Here is a 19,061-nt window from a genome sequence, read left to right on the forward strand (position 1 = left end):
CGGGGAGCCCTATTTTTCAGAGCACATCCTGCTACTAAATATGTCACACGCACGCTCTGTTGACTGGCGCAGCAGCGCGGATGCGATCAATTGCTATAAAAACACTTCTACTAATACAGACGGTGTCACTATGCCGGCGGATGTGGCCGTTGTTGAAGCCTCTTCAGGCTCCGCATGGGCAGGCCTCTCCCTCGGTGTGGAGCTGTCAAACTCGACCCTAACGCCGCTTACAGCCGGCCAACTAAAAGTTGTTTTCCGTTCACGTTGTCATTTTTAGACTCCTTCGCTTCTTTGCTTGTGAATCCAAAAGCTGTGACGCTTGGCTGTTTTCGTTTGCCATATTTTTTTATTACACAGCCAGAGTTAAAAAAATATCAATATGAACATTTCAAATACCGCGCCGGCATCACCGCCATAATCATAGCAACGTAAGTAAGAATGCAGCGCCGCCACATACAGATGGCAACACCCAGACATATTCACAAATATAAAACAAATATTCAGAAACTGTAATGAACAATAACTATTATTTATTTCAAGAACTGTTATTTACAGAAACTCAACATTTCTAACCTGTGTGACACAAATATGCACGACTGTTTTGGGCTCCCCCTATTTATCTCAAAGTCAGCATTCAGGGGAGCTCCCTCCCTCTTCGGGGGAGCCAAGCTCCTCCTAGCTCCCCCCCCCCCATTTCGAACAGTGTCTGTGGCTGAATGGCCAGCGATTAGGTGCCGCGCATTTGTCATAGGTGATCAGAGCTAACTGCCTGCCGTCAGATTTCATTTAAAAAACAGATCTGATTTTAAGACTATTTCTGCGCTCATAAAGAATGATAAGAATAAGAATAATGTGTATTGAACTGGTTTCATTAATTAGTGAGTTTATTTAATACTAGAACCGCCAATCGGGTGAATTTGTGTGATGTGTTGTTGTGTGTGTGCAATGTAACTTTTTTTCAATAAAATATTAAAGTCTCCCAGTCCCTGACTTTTCGTGAAAGTGTGTTATGTAGCACCCTATGTTGTTAAAAATTGCATTCTAATAGCGGGATTTGACGGGTTTAGGTAGGCCTATACAAAAACCCCTGGCGGTTCTATTGTTAAGGTAATTAGGTACAGTAGAAGCCCTTTTTTTATCAGTAACGAATTTAGCAGTTGAACATAAAAGTCAACTAACTGAGGGTCACTTGCAATGACAGTGTTGTGTCTAACTGTAAGCTTGTCACTCAGAGTAACCTACCGTTAATTTAGCTGCTGGAGAAGAAAGATCAAGGGGGCAGGGGGGAGAGAGCTGTGGTTCATGGGCCATTAGTTGTGTAAATACACAGCTGAGAGCTGCCGTTTCATTCAGACTGTTTAAAAAACTGTAACAACGGACTATTTTTCTTAGCGGATTTATGTCAATTTAAATCAATACATTGTAGTGCCGAGAGATAGGGAGTCAGAGGCGGTGCATCGAAGGTGCAAAGTTGTCTTTAATAGAGAGCTGCAAAGGACATGTTGTCGGGTCGCAGCCCGGGACGACAAGAGGAAGAGCCAGGAGGGCACACAATATATATAAGGAACACACAACAGGTCCGTGTGGAAACAAAACCCCAATTGTAGTTCCATGTGTGAATTATGAACCAGTGTATCAATACGTGGTCACCACACAAGCCCCCCCAGAATTCAAATATGGCAAAATAAATCCTCGCGTCCGTGGAGGAAGCACCACAGGGGCCGAGGAGGGCGGAGTCGCAATTAAGGACCGGGCCATGGAACGGGCCGACGAAAGGAGGCCGCATGAGAGGGTAGGGACCCTAACGAGGGCGAGGGCACCCCCACCGGGGGCGGGCCGGAACGGGCCGTTGTAAGGGGGCTGCAGTAGGTGTCGTGGCGAACCCAGCAGGAAAAAGCGCTGCCCGGCCGCAGGCGAAGGCACGGCGGCGGCGGGCATGAAACCACCGGAAGGACGGAGCGGAATCCCAGTAAGGCAGGAGCAGTCACCCCGGGAGGAAGGAGCCGTGGACAGGGGAGAAGCCAGACGGAGCGCCGTCCGAAGCTGCCGTCGAGGCCAACCGTGAGCCGCGGTAAGAGGAGAGGCCAGGCAGGGTCCCGGAGCGCGCCACCCACGGGCCAATGAAGGCATGGGCGACGTCCGAAACCGCCGAGGCGAAGGAAGAGGCCAGGCAGGGTCCCGGAGCGCGCCACCCACGGGCCAATAAAGGCATGGGCGACGTCCGAAACCGCCGAGGCGAGACGGGGTCCAGAAGCGTGCCACCCAGGCGCCGATGAGAGCGCGGGTGGCGTCAGAAGCCGCCGTCGAGGTGATGAAACGGCGAGAGGGTCCACACGAGGCCGACCAGATATGGTCGAACCTCCTCTCAGGCACCAGAAAAAGCTCAAAAAGGGCCGTACTGTCCACGGTCCAAAAAAGGTAGGTGAAATCGTGAGAGGATCCACACGAGGCCGACCAGACATGGTCGAACCTCCTCTCAGGCACCAGGGGGAAAAAAAAAAAACCTCAAAAGGTCGATAGCCGTTAGCCGCTAGCTGGCAGCCGTCGGTAGCCGTAGCCGTTAGCTAACGAGGTTAGCTGCTAGTCGTCGAAGGCTAGCAGCTAACGAGGTTAGCTGCTAGTCGTCGAAGGCTAGCAGCTAACGAGGTTAGCTGCTAGTCGTCGAAGGCTAGCAGCTAACGAGGTTAGCTGCTAGTCGTCGAAGGCTAGCAGCTAACGAGGTTAGCTGCTAGTCGTCGAAGGCTAGCGCAGCCTGGACGTGCAGCCGCACGAGCAGAAGAAAACAGCCCTAGGAGGTAGCAATCGGGTTCATCCCTACCCAGCGGGTCGTGCATCGTCTCCCTGTTGGTTGGAAGACCGATGCGGGAATGGCGAGCAACGTCCCCAGCCATTCTGCGAGGCGTGCACCGAGCCTCAGTCCGCGTGCCGGTGGCAGCAACGGACGATTCCAAAAATCCCCGGCATTTCGAGAAAGAAACCTGAGTTTCCTTTGCCGTGTTCGGGTCCGTCTCGGAAACTTCTGCGAGACTTATATGTCAGGGTCACCAATGTAGTGCCGAGAGATAGGGAGTCAGAGGCGGTGCATCGAAGGTGCAAAGTTGTCTTTAATAGAGAGCTGCAAAGGACATGTTGTCGGGTCGCAGCCCGGGACGACAAGAGGAAGAGCCAGGAGGGCACACAATATATATAAGGAACACACAACAGTTCCGTGTGGAAACAAAACCCCAATTGTAGTTCCATGTGTGAATTATGAACCAGTGTATCAATACGTGGTCACCACAACATACAACTATTTTTTAAATCAATAACATTTTTTTCTAAATCCATAAAAGCATTTCAATTAATATTGAGAGTCATGTCGTTACTTTGTTGAGAATTTGGCCGTGTAATAAGCGGAATAATTTGCAGCGACTTGTTCCTTATGGGGAAAATAACACCCGTCATGTGTGTGTAGTAGAGGTGTGTGTGTGGTTAAAACACTTTCATGAAGTGAAGGAATTTCCTTCTATAAAACAGCTGTGGGCAGCAGTGAGTGTCACGGACATGAATTCATAGATCAAGGCAGACTGGTGCACACACTCTCCTGTCCTTCCAGGCGACTCGCCCGTTCTAAGCCGTGTCCCTCACTCCTCGCATCCCCGAAAAGTGTATTATGTTGTTACATCTCAGATGTTATGTCTCAGTTGTGCTCTGTCTATGTTCAGTGATGCAAACTTGTCACCTTTCGGCGAAATTCGCCGTTTTGAATCCAAAATAAGTCGTTTGTGTGATTCATGTAGATCTGCAATACAAATATTTTTGGGGTATGGGGGGGGCTGGGACCCGGAGTAATCTGCGGCCGTGAGCTGTTATGTGCCATCATGACACGCATGGTGTTCTTTTTTTATATATTGTAATGAAGTACGAGCTGTGTGCTCGAGTCTTCCTGCCTGTCGGCTCTGCTCATGGATGTATAATAAGGCTCTGCTGCTCCGAGATGATGGTCTAGCTTCAGCAGCTACATTACCTACGGGTGCGTTCGTTAATATTAACTGTGCGTCCGGAGTCACTGTGGCACGGAATCGTTGAGCTAGCTTGCTAGCATACATTGTCACTATCTGCTAACGTTAGCTTTAGCCTTCTATTTCTAATAGTTTTTTTCATAGGCTATAAACAGAGGTTATATATATATATATATATATATATATATATATATATATATATATATATATATATATATATATATTAGTACTTGAGTAAGAGTAGAAGTACTCAGATCTTGTACTTGAGTAATAGTCCCAGAGTGTAGGAATACTCTGTTACAGTAAAAGTCCTGCATTCAAAATGTTCCTCAAGTAAAAGTAGAAAAGTATTATCATCAAAATATAGTGAAAGTAGCGACAGTAAAAGTAGTCATTGTGCAGACTAGTCCATTTCAGAATAATATATATATGTTTTATAATGATTGATCATGAAAGTGTTCTCAAAGCTGGTAAAGGTGCAGCTAGTTTGAATGACTTTGTATACTGCAGGGTAGCTTGTGGATTTACTCCAGGTGGAACTAAAGTCTGATTTAACACTTGATTATATTTCACTTAATTAATCCAGATCTGTGAAGTAACTAAAGGTATTAAATACATGTAGGGGAGTAGAAGTACACCATGTACCTCTGAACTGTAGTGGAGTAGAAGAACAAAGTAGCAAAACATTGAAATACTTAAATAAAGTACAAGTATCTCAAAATTGTGCCCAAGTATAGTACTTGTTGAGTTTATGAACTTAGTTACTTTACACCATGTGGCTATAAAGATAAAAAGACTTAAGCCTTGCACAGAGGCACGAAAATACATTTTCAAAATGCTCAACAGTGCTGCCAAAATTATAAACTGAATGCTCCACAATTAAAATAAATGCTTTTATATATTTCGATTAGATGTGACTCTTTGGCGTTTCTGTTATTATTAACACTGCTGCTTTTGTTGTTCTGACTGCTAAAATCCTCTGTTATTCCGTGGGGTGAGGGAGCCGGGGGGCTCGGATCCTTGTCACCTTTTTCATACCTGATGAGTTTGCATCCCTGTATGTTAAAAAGCCTCAGTCACCTTAATTCATGTAATAAAAACATCTCGGGTCAGTAACACTCAAAGCTAAATGTGCAATACCATGTTCAGCTATGTTACTATTTATAATGTTATTGTTGTTACATCAATCAATCAATCAATCAATGTTTATTTATATAGCCCAATATCACAAATGTTACATTTGTCTCAGTGGACTTCACAGTTTGTACAGAATATCAGTATGACAATACGACACCCTCTGTCCTTAGACCCTCACATCGTACAAGGAAAAACTTCCAGAGAAAACCCAGTTTAAAGGGAAAAATGGGAGAAACCTCAGGGAGAGCAACAGAGGAAGGATCCCTCTCCCAGGACGGACAGACGTGCAATAGATGCCGTGTGTAAATTGAAAAGATAATACATTTGCAACATAGGTAGTCCAAATGTTTGGAAATGCATGTGTGTATAATAGGAAGATGAATCCATGAGTATATCCATCCAGGACTTATGATCCAGGACCACAGCCACGACTCAAGATCCAGGACTCGCAATCCATGACACAGGACCGCAGGATCATCCATGACTCCGGATCCCGGCGTATATAGACACCAAAAAGAAAGAAATTTGGGGAATCTGGGTTAATCGGAACATGAGAGTACACAGGTATAGACAGAGAGAAGGAAGAAGTAAGATGTCCCCCGACAAGCTAAGCCTATATCAGCAAAACTAGGGGCTGAATCTAATCAGCCCTAACTATAAGCTTTATCAAAAAGGAAGGTCTTAAGCGCACTCTTAAAAACGGATAGGGTGTCTGCCGTCCGAACACAAACTGGAAGCTGATTCCACAAAAGTGGAGCTTGATAAGAAAAGGCTCTGGCTCCCATTGTACTTTTAGAGACTCTAGGAACAGCCAACAACCCTGCATTCTTGGAACGCAATGCCCTAGTAGGACAATAGGGTATAATGAGTTCTTTAAGGTAAGATGGCGCCTGCCCATTAAGGGCTTTGTAGGCGAGAAGAAGAATTTTAAATTCTATCCTGTGTTCTATAGGGAGCCAGTGTAAGGCAGCCAGAACAGGAGTAATGTGGTCCCTTTTCCTAACTCTGGTTAGTACACGAGCTGCAGCATTTTGAATCAGCTGAAGCGACTTGACTGACTTCTTGGTACACCCTGATAATAAGGAGTTACAATAATCCAGCCTTGAAGTAACAAATGCATGGACTAGTTTCTCTGCATCGTTTTGAGGCAAGATATGCCTGATTTTTGCAATGTTACGTAGATGGAAGTAGGCGGTCCTTGAAATTGATTTTATGTGGGCGTTAAAGGATAAATCCTGATCAAATATAACACCAAGATTCCTTACAGTCTCACTGGAGGCCAAATTAATGCCATCCATAGTTAATATATCTTTAGATAATTTGTTTCGTAGATTCAGAAGATGTACATATTGAAATGATTTCTTAACTTACAGTAGGCTATATTTTTACAATGTGTGTTGGAAGGATTTATTAAATTACAATGAATATTGTCATTGTTGAAGGCTTTTAGAGAAGGGTGAACTATAAGCCTGAATTACATAACATTTTATACCTAAAAACATAAAAGCCACAATAAATAAATCACAATTATTCTAGTTATTTTTACCTCCCGTATTGCTTTCAACCCACCAGCTTTTATGGTGTTGTTACGTCACTAACTGTAAACTTGTCACATACAGTCTATGGTCACTCAGAGTAACCTACTGTTAATTTAGCTGCTGGAGAAGAAAGATCAGGGGGGGAGGGAGGGAGAAAGCTGTGGTTGATGGGCCATTAGTTGTGTAAATACACAGCTGAGAGCTGCAGTTTCATTCAAACTGTTTAAAAAACGGTAACAACGGACTATTTTTCTTAGCGGATGCATGTCAATTTAAATCAATACATACAACTATTTTTTTAAATAAATAAAAACATTTTCCAAATCCATAAAAGCATTTCAATTAATATTGGGAGTCATGTCGTTACTTTGTTGAGAATGTGGCCATGTAATAAGCGGGATAATTTGCAGCGACTTGTTCCTTATGGGGAAAATAACACCCTTCATCCAGATGAGGATCCCTCCGCTACACTTTGGGATCCTGATCGACCGACGAAGCTCCATTTTAAAATATACATATTTTTGGTGAATTACTGAGTTTAGGCACGTTAATAACGTTTTAATGAAGTTGATTACAGTATATTCATATGTGTCAGTGATTTCATGTCAATTCGGTGAACATAAACATAAATGATCGTGATGATGATTAAATTAGGATTAAAAATCGAGAGCCGGGCTGCATTTCCTCCCGTTCGTTTTTTTCGAATAACAAAATTATTTTGTTAAATAACAACATGGTGATGTTTTGTAAATGATTACATGTCTCTTATTTAGCACAGTAGTATGATATCCGTGACATATGGATCTTAACAAAGTTCCGCTGTACATCCAGCACACTGTATCTCACTTTATTTCACATGAGCTCCAGTGTGGAACCCCACTGCACCCCCGTGTGGATCATTGATCTATTGCAGCTGGCTTCATTATAATTATATTTATCTATCACGGGGGCGGTCTCAAGTCAAGCTGGAGGTTTTCCCTTGAGCGAGGGCAGATCACGTACCAATCACGGCCCTCGCGTTTCAAACTGTCTGAAATGAATTGCTACATCTGTATGTCACTTGGTATCCCTGTTTAAGGTGATTATCGTACATAATACTTTACTGAATCCAGATCAGTATTTCGGGTTTTTAAGCTTATATTCACTCTTCGAGCCAATCTGAGGTCTGCTCAGATATTTGTCCCATTGATATTTAAACAGACATTACTAGCCGATACACGATCCGGTCCACATAAACTGTGAGTTTAGGAGTAGGCCTATATGGATATGTAATTTATAATTTAAATCATACATGTCGTGCTTTTAACCTAAACGACTAGTGTATAGACAGATACTTTATTCATCCCAAATTGGGAAATTATTTCGTTGCAGCCCAGTGTTATTGGACATTACAAATTAATTAAAAATATGTAGGAGGAATATAAAATACAAAATACAATACAAATAATTAGCATAAACATCAAATATATTCATATCAACAGTAGCTCGAAAGATTATCTGAATAATAGAAATATAAAAAAATGTGTATTACTCTATAATAAAAATCGAAAAGAAAATTATGAATAAAACTGAATATATGAATATTTACTTCAGGAACATAAGAGCAATTTAATATTAAGTACTAGTTTGACTACAGTAGAGTCTCTATCTCAAAAAACATGCATTATATCACACAATAACAGATACATTTTATGAACAAACATGATTTGAGGTTTATGATGATAGCTAACAGAAAACATCTTATCATGCCAAAAAAAGATTACACAATACGTACTGACTATTACCAGAAATTGAAAGTTATTTATGATATTACACTGGAATTTGTGAATTTTAAAGTGCTACTAATTGAACTTTGATATCACACTTAACATTATTTTGAAGTTGAATTCAATCAACATCATTTGGATTATATCATTTGACTTTAGTAATCATACATGGTTATGTGGAAGAATTTTTGTTTTGTGTCATGCCAATAACTATATGTGATACATGTGATGTTTTTGTTTTGTTCATAATGTAGCAACGATGCCGGGTGGATCCACAAAAAGACAGTGCCCCCATTGTTGGAAAAATCAAACTGCGCAGATCGTAGATGCACAAAGGTAAATATAACTATATATATATATATATATATATATATATATATATATATATCTACTAAAGTATTCATAATACAGTCTATTATACTGTCTCTCGGACAAAGCCATTTTCATACATAAATGGCAGTTAGTTTTGCCTATAAATATATATAAATATTTTTTGCAAAACCCAATACAATAAAAGTGGCGAACAAAGTGGTGAATTTTTTCTAACAAAAGCCGGAAAGAGTTTTGTCCCTCCACAAATGTGCATCAAAGTATAGGTGTTTTTTAGAACATTACATTTACTGCATGTGCCTGTTCCATTAAAAGGTTTGACTGTTGGTTCTTTTAAATAACAATATTTTGATTTAAAAAAAAAAAAGAATAATATTTTATTATGATTATATATGAGGCCATATAATGGACATTCATAGTGTCAATTAAAATATGAATTGCTACAAATAGTTAGATAAAGTGAATGTGGCCCCTCTGTATACTGTTAATTAGATATCCTAACTTGGTTAGCCTGCTAAATAAATGATCCGGTACATTTACTCGGTAGCATATTTTGTCAGTCTGTACAATCAATTTAATTTAATTCATTTTCCGATTCATTTTTTTGGGAAGTATTATATTATAATATATATGGTTAAAAGAAAGAAATAAGCAATAATTTGTTTCCCAACTGTTTATAACTGTCTTTCTATCAGAAAAAGTAAGTATGTCCTTCCTACTCCCTCTTTCCCTCTCACTTCCTCAGTGTGGGAAGATTTTGGAGCTGAAATCAAGGCACACGGCCCGTATGAAGGATTTCCGGCAGAAAGCAAAAGACTGGGCCCAAAAAGTACACCGGTCGAGAAATCAATCGAAGATATTCGATAATTCTGCCCTGGTGGTAATAAACATTTTATTTTATTTTTGGTCAGCCATTGAAGGTTACTGTCCCACAACATTAGAGAAATATTAATTGAATCTATATTGTACAGGGAAGGAGCCACTTTTGAAATGTCATTCAATTATTTGTCAAGATTTCATTAACCCAAATGCATTTGCAATATTTCAATAATTAGCTAGTATAAATATAAAAAACGATACATTGACTTTAGCCCTGTCAACATTGTTTGCCATTCATCTCCACCTCCCAAAGCAATTTTAGACTAAATGTTCTGACTCACCAACCAACATCAAAGAACTAGTAGCGATGTATGGTATCCTCACGTTGCCTACGTTTAAGCCAGAAGGTCAAACACCACACAGATTAAAACCTACAGCCAACTCTCACTTACAATCTGCACCTGCATAAAAGGATTTTACTCTCCATAACAGCAGTAGGCAGAAGTATGTCTTCCTCCTTTCAAAAGGGACAACAAAATACATAAGGCTCTAGAAATAAAGGCAATGTTTGTGATTCTTGACTCTTTAAATAGACCCTCCAGAAAAACGCGGGCAAAAATCCTTGATTATGCGGGCTAAATCCCTTGATTATGCGGGCTAAAATCCTTGATTATGCGATTAAATATGCGGGGTTTTTATGTGATTTTATGCGGTGAAATTGCGGGAAGTTGCGAAATATGCGGAAATATGCTAAATATGCGGGGAAAAAGAATAACAATTTTTTTTAATATTGGGCTGTCTTATTTATTCTCTCTCACACACAACCTGCCACTAACGTTAAACCCCTTTACTATTCAATTAAACACATTCAATGTTTATTTATTGTAAAAGCAATTGGGCTATTTAAATCACACACACACACACACACACACACACACACACACACACACACACACACACACACACACACACACACACACACACACACACACACACACACTTCTCCGCCTCATTCTGTTTTCATTTACTCGTTCGTTATCTGACCAGCTTTAATCTTGTAGGCTACTCACTTCGTTTCTTGTAGCCCTCGAAAGGGTTTTTGAGGTTGATGCCCTCGGTGAATGTGAGTTGTTTGGCTTTCTTGTTCGCAGCAGCAGAAAGCAGCGAATGTTTGAATGAATCAAAGTGGGTCGTCACCGTCGATTTTCTCTTATGCTCCAACACACAGTTGCACGGGGTGCAGAATAGTTTCCCCCCACTTTTTGCCCGGTCTTTAGTAGAAATGTTCGTTGGTAAATGAGATGGATTAGATTTTTTCATCTTGGTGTTTTCTCTATCGTGTGAGCTCCACACGTTCACTCTATACAGTGTTGTTTACATTCTGTGATGCGCGAGCTGATGACGTCACGTCAAGACGAGTTAAAAAAAAAATGTTTCTCAACTTTGTGTGGAAAAATGCGGGGATTGTGCGGCCTTTTGATAAATATGCGGCCTTTTAAAAAATCTGCGCCATTTTGCTGATTATGCGGTAAATTCTGCGATCGCAGAATCGCGTTTTTCTGGAGGGTCTATTTAAAACATTTTCACAACACTCTCCACTCAGCTTCATGTTGGGAATATCTGAGTAATAGAACGACCAGATGAGATAACAAATTAAAAGACTTTGTGTGAGCCTTTGGACTGTAGTAGTTAGTTTTCCTCAAGTCCGTTTTTCTTCTTGTGCACAGATTTCCTTAAGCTAGCTTATTTTGCAGACAGCTCTGCTGCCAATTCAACATGTTGAATCATCAGCAAAGGTTGTTGGGAATGGCAAAAAATGCCAATGATGCGGGACACACCACAAAAACATGGCCGACGGCCAATGCGGTGTGGTTAAGAGGTGTCTCCTTTGGTTCACTTGTAATGTGGTAGAGTGAATATAACTTCATGGCAGATGCTAATGAATGGCAAAACAGAACAGGAATACAATTGTCTGTTTAGAAAATAGTAGTGGTGTTGCTCTGATGGTTCTCTCTGATTAAGACACACTATAGAGTGGACTGCCAACTCTCTTTTTTTAAAGTCTTGCCTTTTTAACACTGCCTGGAAAATGTATCTCTGTCTGTATCTATTTGTGTGATGTTTGTCTATATGTTTTTCTTTGTTTTTAAGGTCGAAAAACTGAAGGCCCTTGGGTACTTTCCTCTCCTCTTCTGGGGGAAGTACCACAAAAAAAATAAGAAGTGGACGGCCCAGCTCCAGTGCCCCTTCGAGCTGCCACTGGTAGCCCATGCGGTCCTGGAAAAAATGGTTTGCCTTTTTGAAGGCTTTTTAGAAGGTAGTTCACAGCACATTCATGATTCTTTATTAAGTTTAATCCTGTATTGTGTACCTATCCAGATGGATCAGATAGAAATGTCAGTCAGATAATATTTTAGACAACCTAAATTGGTTTTGGGCAATTCATTTATTCCTTTTTCTTTATTAAACTTTAATATTTTTTGGGTAATCATATTTTCAACCCTGCACTACATCTTTAATGTCTTGTTTGTCTGCTTTGTTTAACTTCAAAGCATGGGATCCTGAGGCAGAGGGTCTAGGGCAGCATGAAAGGACTGGAGAAGAAGATGACCAGACAGAACAGGGGGAGGGAGGTGAAATGGATGAGACTGAGGATACTACTGAGATGCAGGAGATGGAGACAGAAGGGGACATAGAGACACAGACAGACAGATTAGCGAGTGAAGGACTGGAGAGAGGAGAGCTGGAGGGACAGAAAGACTCAGAGGAAGAGTTTGGACCGGTGGTGGCAGGAGAGATGGAGGCAGGCAAGGAGAAAGAGAGAAAAAAGCAATCGACAGGTAGGTATCGTATCAATATAGAATATATGATGTAGAACAATGAGGGAAATCTTGACTCTATACAATATGAGATACAGAACGGTTAAAAAAAAGTGCCAGTGTAAAAAAAAAAAGTAGCAACACCAACTGGCCTCTAAGCCAGAAGATTTTTCAGTCTTTGCTTTTCCAACTTTTTCTTAAAATGTAAGTGTTCTCGCAAGTACTTCCCTGGTTTGCAAAGCACACACCACACAGGGTTCGTACGGGTGCTTGAAATCCTTGAAAATGCTTGAAATTTGACGTGGTGTTTTCAAGGTTGGGAAAGTGCTTGAATTTTGGGAATGTTGCTTGAATTTGGGATAAAGTGCTTGAAAATGTAAATGCTTTACTTCGCTTTTTAGATTAAAAAGAAAATAAAGAAGTCGGAGCCAGTTTAATTGCCTCGCTTTTACATAAAACAGCTCCGCTCCGGCCTTCCCGCGCTATGCGCGCCACCTGCAAGTGTTTTTGTTAGGTGTGTGACCTGGGCATTCTGATAAGTGATAGATGACAGTATGCCAGGAGGTTGCAGTTTCAACGAGCGTTGGCTAGCAGAAGACAAATACAAGCCATGGATAAGACGAGGGTCAAGCCCACGAGTAGCCTCCTGCAAAGTTTGCAAAAAATAACGATGGGAGAGTCGGCGCTGACGAGCCACATGAAAGGTACGCCGTAGTAGAGTATTTTAGATTAGGCCAGTGGTTCTCAAACTTTTTCTGTCAGGCCCCCCCCTTTGGAGAAAAAAAAATGTTGGGCCCCCCCCAACACAAATAGTTCGGCTCAGTGGCGGCCAGAGATTTCTTTTGGGGGTGCTGTGGGGTAGCTTGACGTTTCATAGAGGGTGCTCAAACATTTAGGGTTTCCCATTAATGTACCGGTCGCTACAGTGGAATTTTTTACTGTTGCAATGAAGGCTCGATAATCAGCTCACGGCATATAGGTGTAAGCAGGGGTAAAGTGCTATTTTTATAGGACCTCACATAGGGGGGTCCGGGGGCAAGCTCCCCCCCGGGAAGATTTATTTTTAAATATTGAAGTTAAATGCATCAATCTGGTGCACTTTGAGAGCACAATTAAGAGATCTATGGATACATTTCTCAACACGTAATAGTACTGTACTGCATCATATTATTTTTGAATCAATAATTTGTCAAATTATGATTTTTTTTTTTTTTTAACCATTTTTCCTCCTGGTCTCTCGCGCCCCCCCTGGCATGCCTCTGCGCCCCCCCAGGGGTGGCGCGCCCCCCACTTTGAGAACCACTGGATTAGGCTAACGTTGCATGTTACGTTTGTTTAAGCTAACGTTAGCAAGCTGAATGAGGGATAATAATTGCAGGGGACAATCATTTCAGAGGAGCTTACCTATGTTATGTGCGTTACAGTCGCCATTCTGTGGTGTTCAGAGGATGAAGCACTCACTTGTAATTCAACCCAGTCTCACGGCATTTTGTGTTATAGTCACAAAATATAATCTATTGATTCGACACAGAACGATTTTAAAAGCAATGTATTTCTACTGGTAGTATGTTTCGTGCCTAAACCAAATGTGACTTGCTCTATCGAAATCAGTCACATTGACCCGAAGACACATTTTAGTTTGTATTACTGGTCTGGGGGAAGCGAGTGTGTGTGTGTGTGTGTGTGTGTGTGTTTGTGTATTTTTGCGTTTGTGTGTATTGTGTTTGTGTACCGGGGAAACACTCACAAGAAACACCGGCTGTTGTTACGCTTGCTGTGACGTTAAATTACTCCGTTCTCCGCTTGTAATTATGCCTTTACAAGCTTCAAAGTTGTATTTATCATCTGAATTTGCCGAAACAAGTTTAATATTCTTTTGATCGCACAGGGATGAAACGTATACCAATATAATCTGTGGGCTCTCAGCTTTTCATATGATATACAGGGCTCCACATTATAAATGGCCCGCTGTCCCGGAATCACTATTTAGACACCCCGGCCAGCATAACGTAATTTCAATTTGCCCGCTCGGGCCACTAAAAAAATATTGCTTAAAAAAAAAAATGGTCCTGTGGTATTGGTATTTTGACAAGCAATTTTGTTAAATTGTTTCGTTTATTAACACTACAACATAGCGTTTCGTGAGGCGGTTGTCGTTGTTGGGTGAAAAGCAAACAGCTGTTTGCTGCGCAGCGCGCTCCTTCACTACAGTCTCTCTCTCTCTCTCTCTCTCTCTCTCACTCTCACTCTCACTCTCACTCTCACTCTCACTCTCACTCTCACTCTCACTCTCTCTCTCTCTCTCAATCTATAAGGAACCGCAGGAGACAAAGGGTGTTGCTATAGCAACACGTCATGTTTATGTTTACACCTATGGTTTACACGCGAAATCAATAGCGTGAAAAGGGGTGGGGTCAATATGACCCGCTGGCGGAAATAGGTATAAATGGCAATTTTTTGGACGATTTCTTCAATCTGACTTCATATTGAAATGTTTTAACAACAGAGGGTGCTACATAACACACTTTCAGGAAAAGTTGCAGACTGGGAGACTTTAATATTTTATTGAAAAAAAGTTACATACAATAAAAAAAACAGCTGTGGGTGAAATTGACCCGATGGCGGTGCTAGTGTTAATCCCATGTAATTGTAAAATGAACAAAGTCTTCCTTTGAATATGTATAAGTCAGGTGTCTTGAGTAGTCAAAATTACCTACAAATCATTGTACACATTTGTAAATATTATTTTCCACTTGTTACCATTGTAAGTCTATTTTTATGCAGCTCTTCGTGATTTTGTGGCTACAATTCAGGCTAATACGCTACCAGAGGTGGAATAAGTACTCATATATTTTACTTGAGTAAAAGTACAAGTAGGCCTACTCAGATCTTGTAGTGAAAGTAGAAGTACTCAGATCTGGTACTTGAGTAAAAGTAGAAGTACTCAGATGTTGTACTTGAGTAAAAGTAGAAGTACCAGAGTGTAGGAATACTCTGTTACAGTAAAAGCCCTGCATTCAAAATGTTCCTCAAGTGAAAGTAGAAAAGTATTATCATCAAAATATAGTGAAAGTAGCGACAGTAAAAGTAGTCATTGTGCAGACTGGTCCATTTCAGAATAATATATATATGTTTTATAATGATTGATCATGAAAGTGTTCTCAAAGCTGGTAAAGGTGCAGCTAGTTTGAATGACTTTGTATACTGCAGGGTAGCTTGTGGATTTACTCCAGGTGGAACTAAAGTCTGATTTAACACTTGATTATATTTCACATCATTCATCCACATCTGTGAAGTAACTGAAGTTATTAAATACATGTAGACGAGGAAAAGTACACCATTTACCTCTGACTTGTGTTTACTGCCAACCTAAAAGTACCTCAAAAATAGTAATCAATAATGTATTGAAAAGTTATTTGGCTGATTGTTTTATATTGGCTCAGCCAGGTTATATGGGAGGCCCAGTCTACGTACAGATGGGTCACTCATTTTGAAATATTAAACTTAGTTTTCTTTTCTTTAATTTTTCAACCTCATATAGAATACTATCACGAAACACACATTTGGTTGTTTATAGCATAAAGATAATCTGATTTAATGTGAGGTAGGGAAATAATCATTTGAGTATGTGTATATAAATATGTAATTTACAACAGCTGTAAGATGCTTGAAAAGCTTGAGAATGCACCTTGAAAATGCTTGAAAAGTGCTTGGATTTGACTTTGGAAAAGGTGTAAGAACCCTGACCACATGACTATTGCAATTAACACTTGTTTTTTGTTTCTCTTTATAGAAAGAGAGCTGTTAAAATATCAGCAAAAAAGAAGCGAGGCAAGAAAAAACAAAACCAGGAGGAAGGTATGAAAAGAAATACAGGCATTACAGATCTGTAATAAAAGAAAAATACAACTTTTGACATAGTAGTTCTTTTGATTCCTAAAAAAAGCTTTGTGGCACATGGAGATAATCTGTGGTTCACTATGTGGTCATTTGTGGTACCCAAGAGGTGCATTATGTCATATAAAGTATGGGAAAATTATGACATGCATTTGTTTGAGGCCTTACAAATGGTGTTTTTCAATTTGAAAACCCAACTTAAAAGTTTGCAAGACCATACATGATATCAAGTTTTGGATTTATGGACAATTTAATTTCATGTTTCTTTACAGTGTGTGAATATCACAGCAAACTGGACGCGTTTCCAGTGCAATCTGTGTCAAAGACATGTGACAGTAAGGTTAGTAGCTATATTGTTTGCATGAAGTACACAACAGGTATGGACCTTCAACACAACAAACATAATAGTTTTCAAATTGTTGAATTTTGTCAGAAATTCAACAATTACATGTTGAGCTGTTCTCTGGGAGGTCTTACATTAATCCAGTGGTTCTCAAACTTTTCCTGTCATTCCCCACTTTGAACAGGTGGGCCTTTTCAAGCCCCACCTGTTCATCATCGCTCCAATAAAATGGTAGGCCAAGCTTAAAATTGTCAAATGTATCGTTCTATAACAGGGGTCTCCAACCTTTTTTAGGATGAGAGCTACTTTCAAAAAATAAAACAAGTCGTGAGCTACTTTTACTCCTCTTTTTTGTTTTTTTGCAGTGTATATATTTAGAACATTTTAACATTATTATAGGCTACCTTTAACCTTTGTTTGCTGTTTGGGTCTTTGGGACCCGTTTTCAGTGTTTACTAAAATAAAATGTATGCAATTTAATTATTTTAACCTGCTTTATTTGGTGGTGGACGTCACATCTTCTAGTCTAGGGTCCGGGGGTATGCACCCCCAGGAAGATGTTTTTTTTAAAATGTTGAAGTTAAATGCATCAATCTGGTGCACTTTGAGCTAGGGCTGCTGTATTAATCGTATTTTAATCACAATTACAATTTTGGCTTGCAACGATTATGAAAACAACATAATCGAAATAAAACGATTTTATTTTTTTCAGTTTTATTATACTTAAAGTTCAGGGTAATCAACTGTTAAAAACATACTTTTCAAATTATTTTCTTCAATAAATTGAGGTTTTCAAAGGAAATGGTTAATCGTTTTTAAGAATCGTGATATACATTTTTGACCCAAATAATCGAGATTATGATTTTTGCCATAATCGAGCAGCCCTACCTTGAGCCCAACATGAATTTATGGATACAGCTCTCAACACTCAGATGAAAGGGAACTGTATACTTTTCAATAATCCAAACATCTTTAGAATATGATCACAACCAATCATTTAAACTTGTTTATTCTTATTTTATGTTACCTAGTTAGCATTCTTTCTTTTTATTTATGCATAATTGACTAATCCCTCCCCTTTTAAACTTTTTACTGTCCTATAGTACACATTGGAATGATTTCTTACTTTATTTTTTACAACTTTATTAAATAGATAAAGGTCTGCTCTCTTTCTTGCTCTCTCGCTCTCTCTCTCTCTCGCTCCACATTGCTTTTCTTCCCAACTGCAATGCTGTTGTGTGTGTCTGTGAGAGCGTTTCACATGTGTATATGAGAGATTTTTACCAGTGGCGAGCCTGTCTCTGAGGGCCTAAAATATTCTACAAAATAATATTTAAAAACATTAAAACAAATTATATTTTTCTTTATATATTTTTTTCAAATATGTTTTTAGTGATATTTGTCATTAGTTTTACCAAAAATAACTTGATTAAATTGTATTTAAAATAACATTTCCAAAGAAATAAATCCTTTGAATCTGCCTATTCAGTTTATGTTTGAATGTGAAGGGTTAAATTAAAGAAGTTTGTTTCTGCGAGGTGATGACAGGAGCTGATTGGACGTCCAGCTATGAATTCAAAGAGGGCCAGCTATATTAACTGAACGAGAGAGTAATGTCAAATGACAGTACAATTGACCAATCATATCTTCCCTCTAAATGGGTGGGCTTTATTATCGCAAACTTTATGACAAGTTCCGCCCGCTGTGAAATGTGTCTTGTTTCCATAACAACAACAAAAACAACTGTGAACAGCGTAAACTCGCCTTCAAAATAAAAGCATACCAAATTACACTTAAGACATACAACTGCAACGAAAGTAACAAACACAATGCAATATCCTTTTCAATTTCAAAGAACACAAATTGGGTTATTTACAGGTGTTGTTTTGTGTGGTAGAGGGTCGCTTTCATTGATGCTTTTTGCACCCCGGGCGGGCCGTTGTTTTGATATTCCACCAGTGTGAAAAAAAATAAAAAAATAAAATAAAATCTTTATTTTTTTTTTTTTTTTATTTCGCGACCCACCTATCACATCCCTGCGCCCCACACTTTGAGAAACGCTGCATTAATCCAAACATTTACCATTTTAAAATCCTGGGGGATGAAATGCAATGAAGTATTGAATTATAAATAAAAATAATTAATATTTAGTTTTTGTCCTCTTCTTTTTCAAAGGGCTGTAAAGAAGTGCTGGTCCATTGGCTGCCCTGCCCTGCATGGTAAGTTCAGATTTCTTGTTTAACTCAATTGTCAATAAATTGACAGTTCGGCCTAATTAATAATGGAGTGTAATGGGTACACCTGTATGTTTGTATACCTTATGTATGCCATGTGATCTTTGTAGTGTATCTGTGACTCTGGTTGTTCTATATGTATACCTGTGTTTATGTGTATTCTCTCGAATGCCCAAG

The 19,061-nt window shown here is 39.7% G+C and overlaps 1 protein-coding gene across 2 annotated transcripts in view; it reads left to right on the top strand.

Moving 5' to 3' along the window:
• The window catches only part of LOC307035235 (uncharacterized protein), a 31,532-nt gene that overhangs the window by 10,061 nt on the left and 2,410 nt on the right, over positions 1–19,061 (top strand). Inside the window, exons 2-8 of one of the 2 annotated variants that reach the window (XM_079674326.1) lie at positions 8,697–8,778; positions 9,518–9,652; positions 11,743–11,908; positions 12,144–12,431; positions 16,204–16,268; positions 16,580–16,647; positions 18,826–18,869. In XM_079674326.1, the coding sequence (XP_079530452.1) occupies positions 9,560–9,652; positions 11,743–11,908; positions 12,144–12,431; positions 16,204–16,268; positions 16,580–16,647; positions 18,826–18,869 (724 nt within the window). In that variant the 5' untranslated portion in view covers positions 8,697–8,778; positions 9,518–9,559. The remainder of the gene's footprint in view (positions 1–8,696; positions 8,779–9,517; positions 9,653–11,742; positions 11,909–12,143; positions 12,432–16,203; positions 16,269–16,579; positions 16,648–18,825; positions 18,870–19,061) is intronic. The other variant, XM_079674325.1, reaches the window with a different exon arrangement.

Source organism: Notothenia rossii (assembly GCF_949606895.1).
Source record: "Notothenia rossii genome assembly, chromosome: 4".
In the NCBI taxonomy this organism is placed as follows: domain Eukaryota; kingdom Metazoa; phylum Chordata; class Actinopteri; order Perciformes; family Nototheniidae; genus Notothenia; species Notothenia rossii.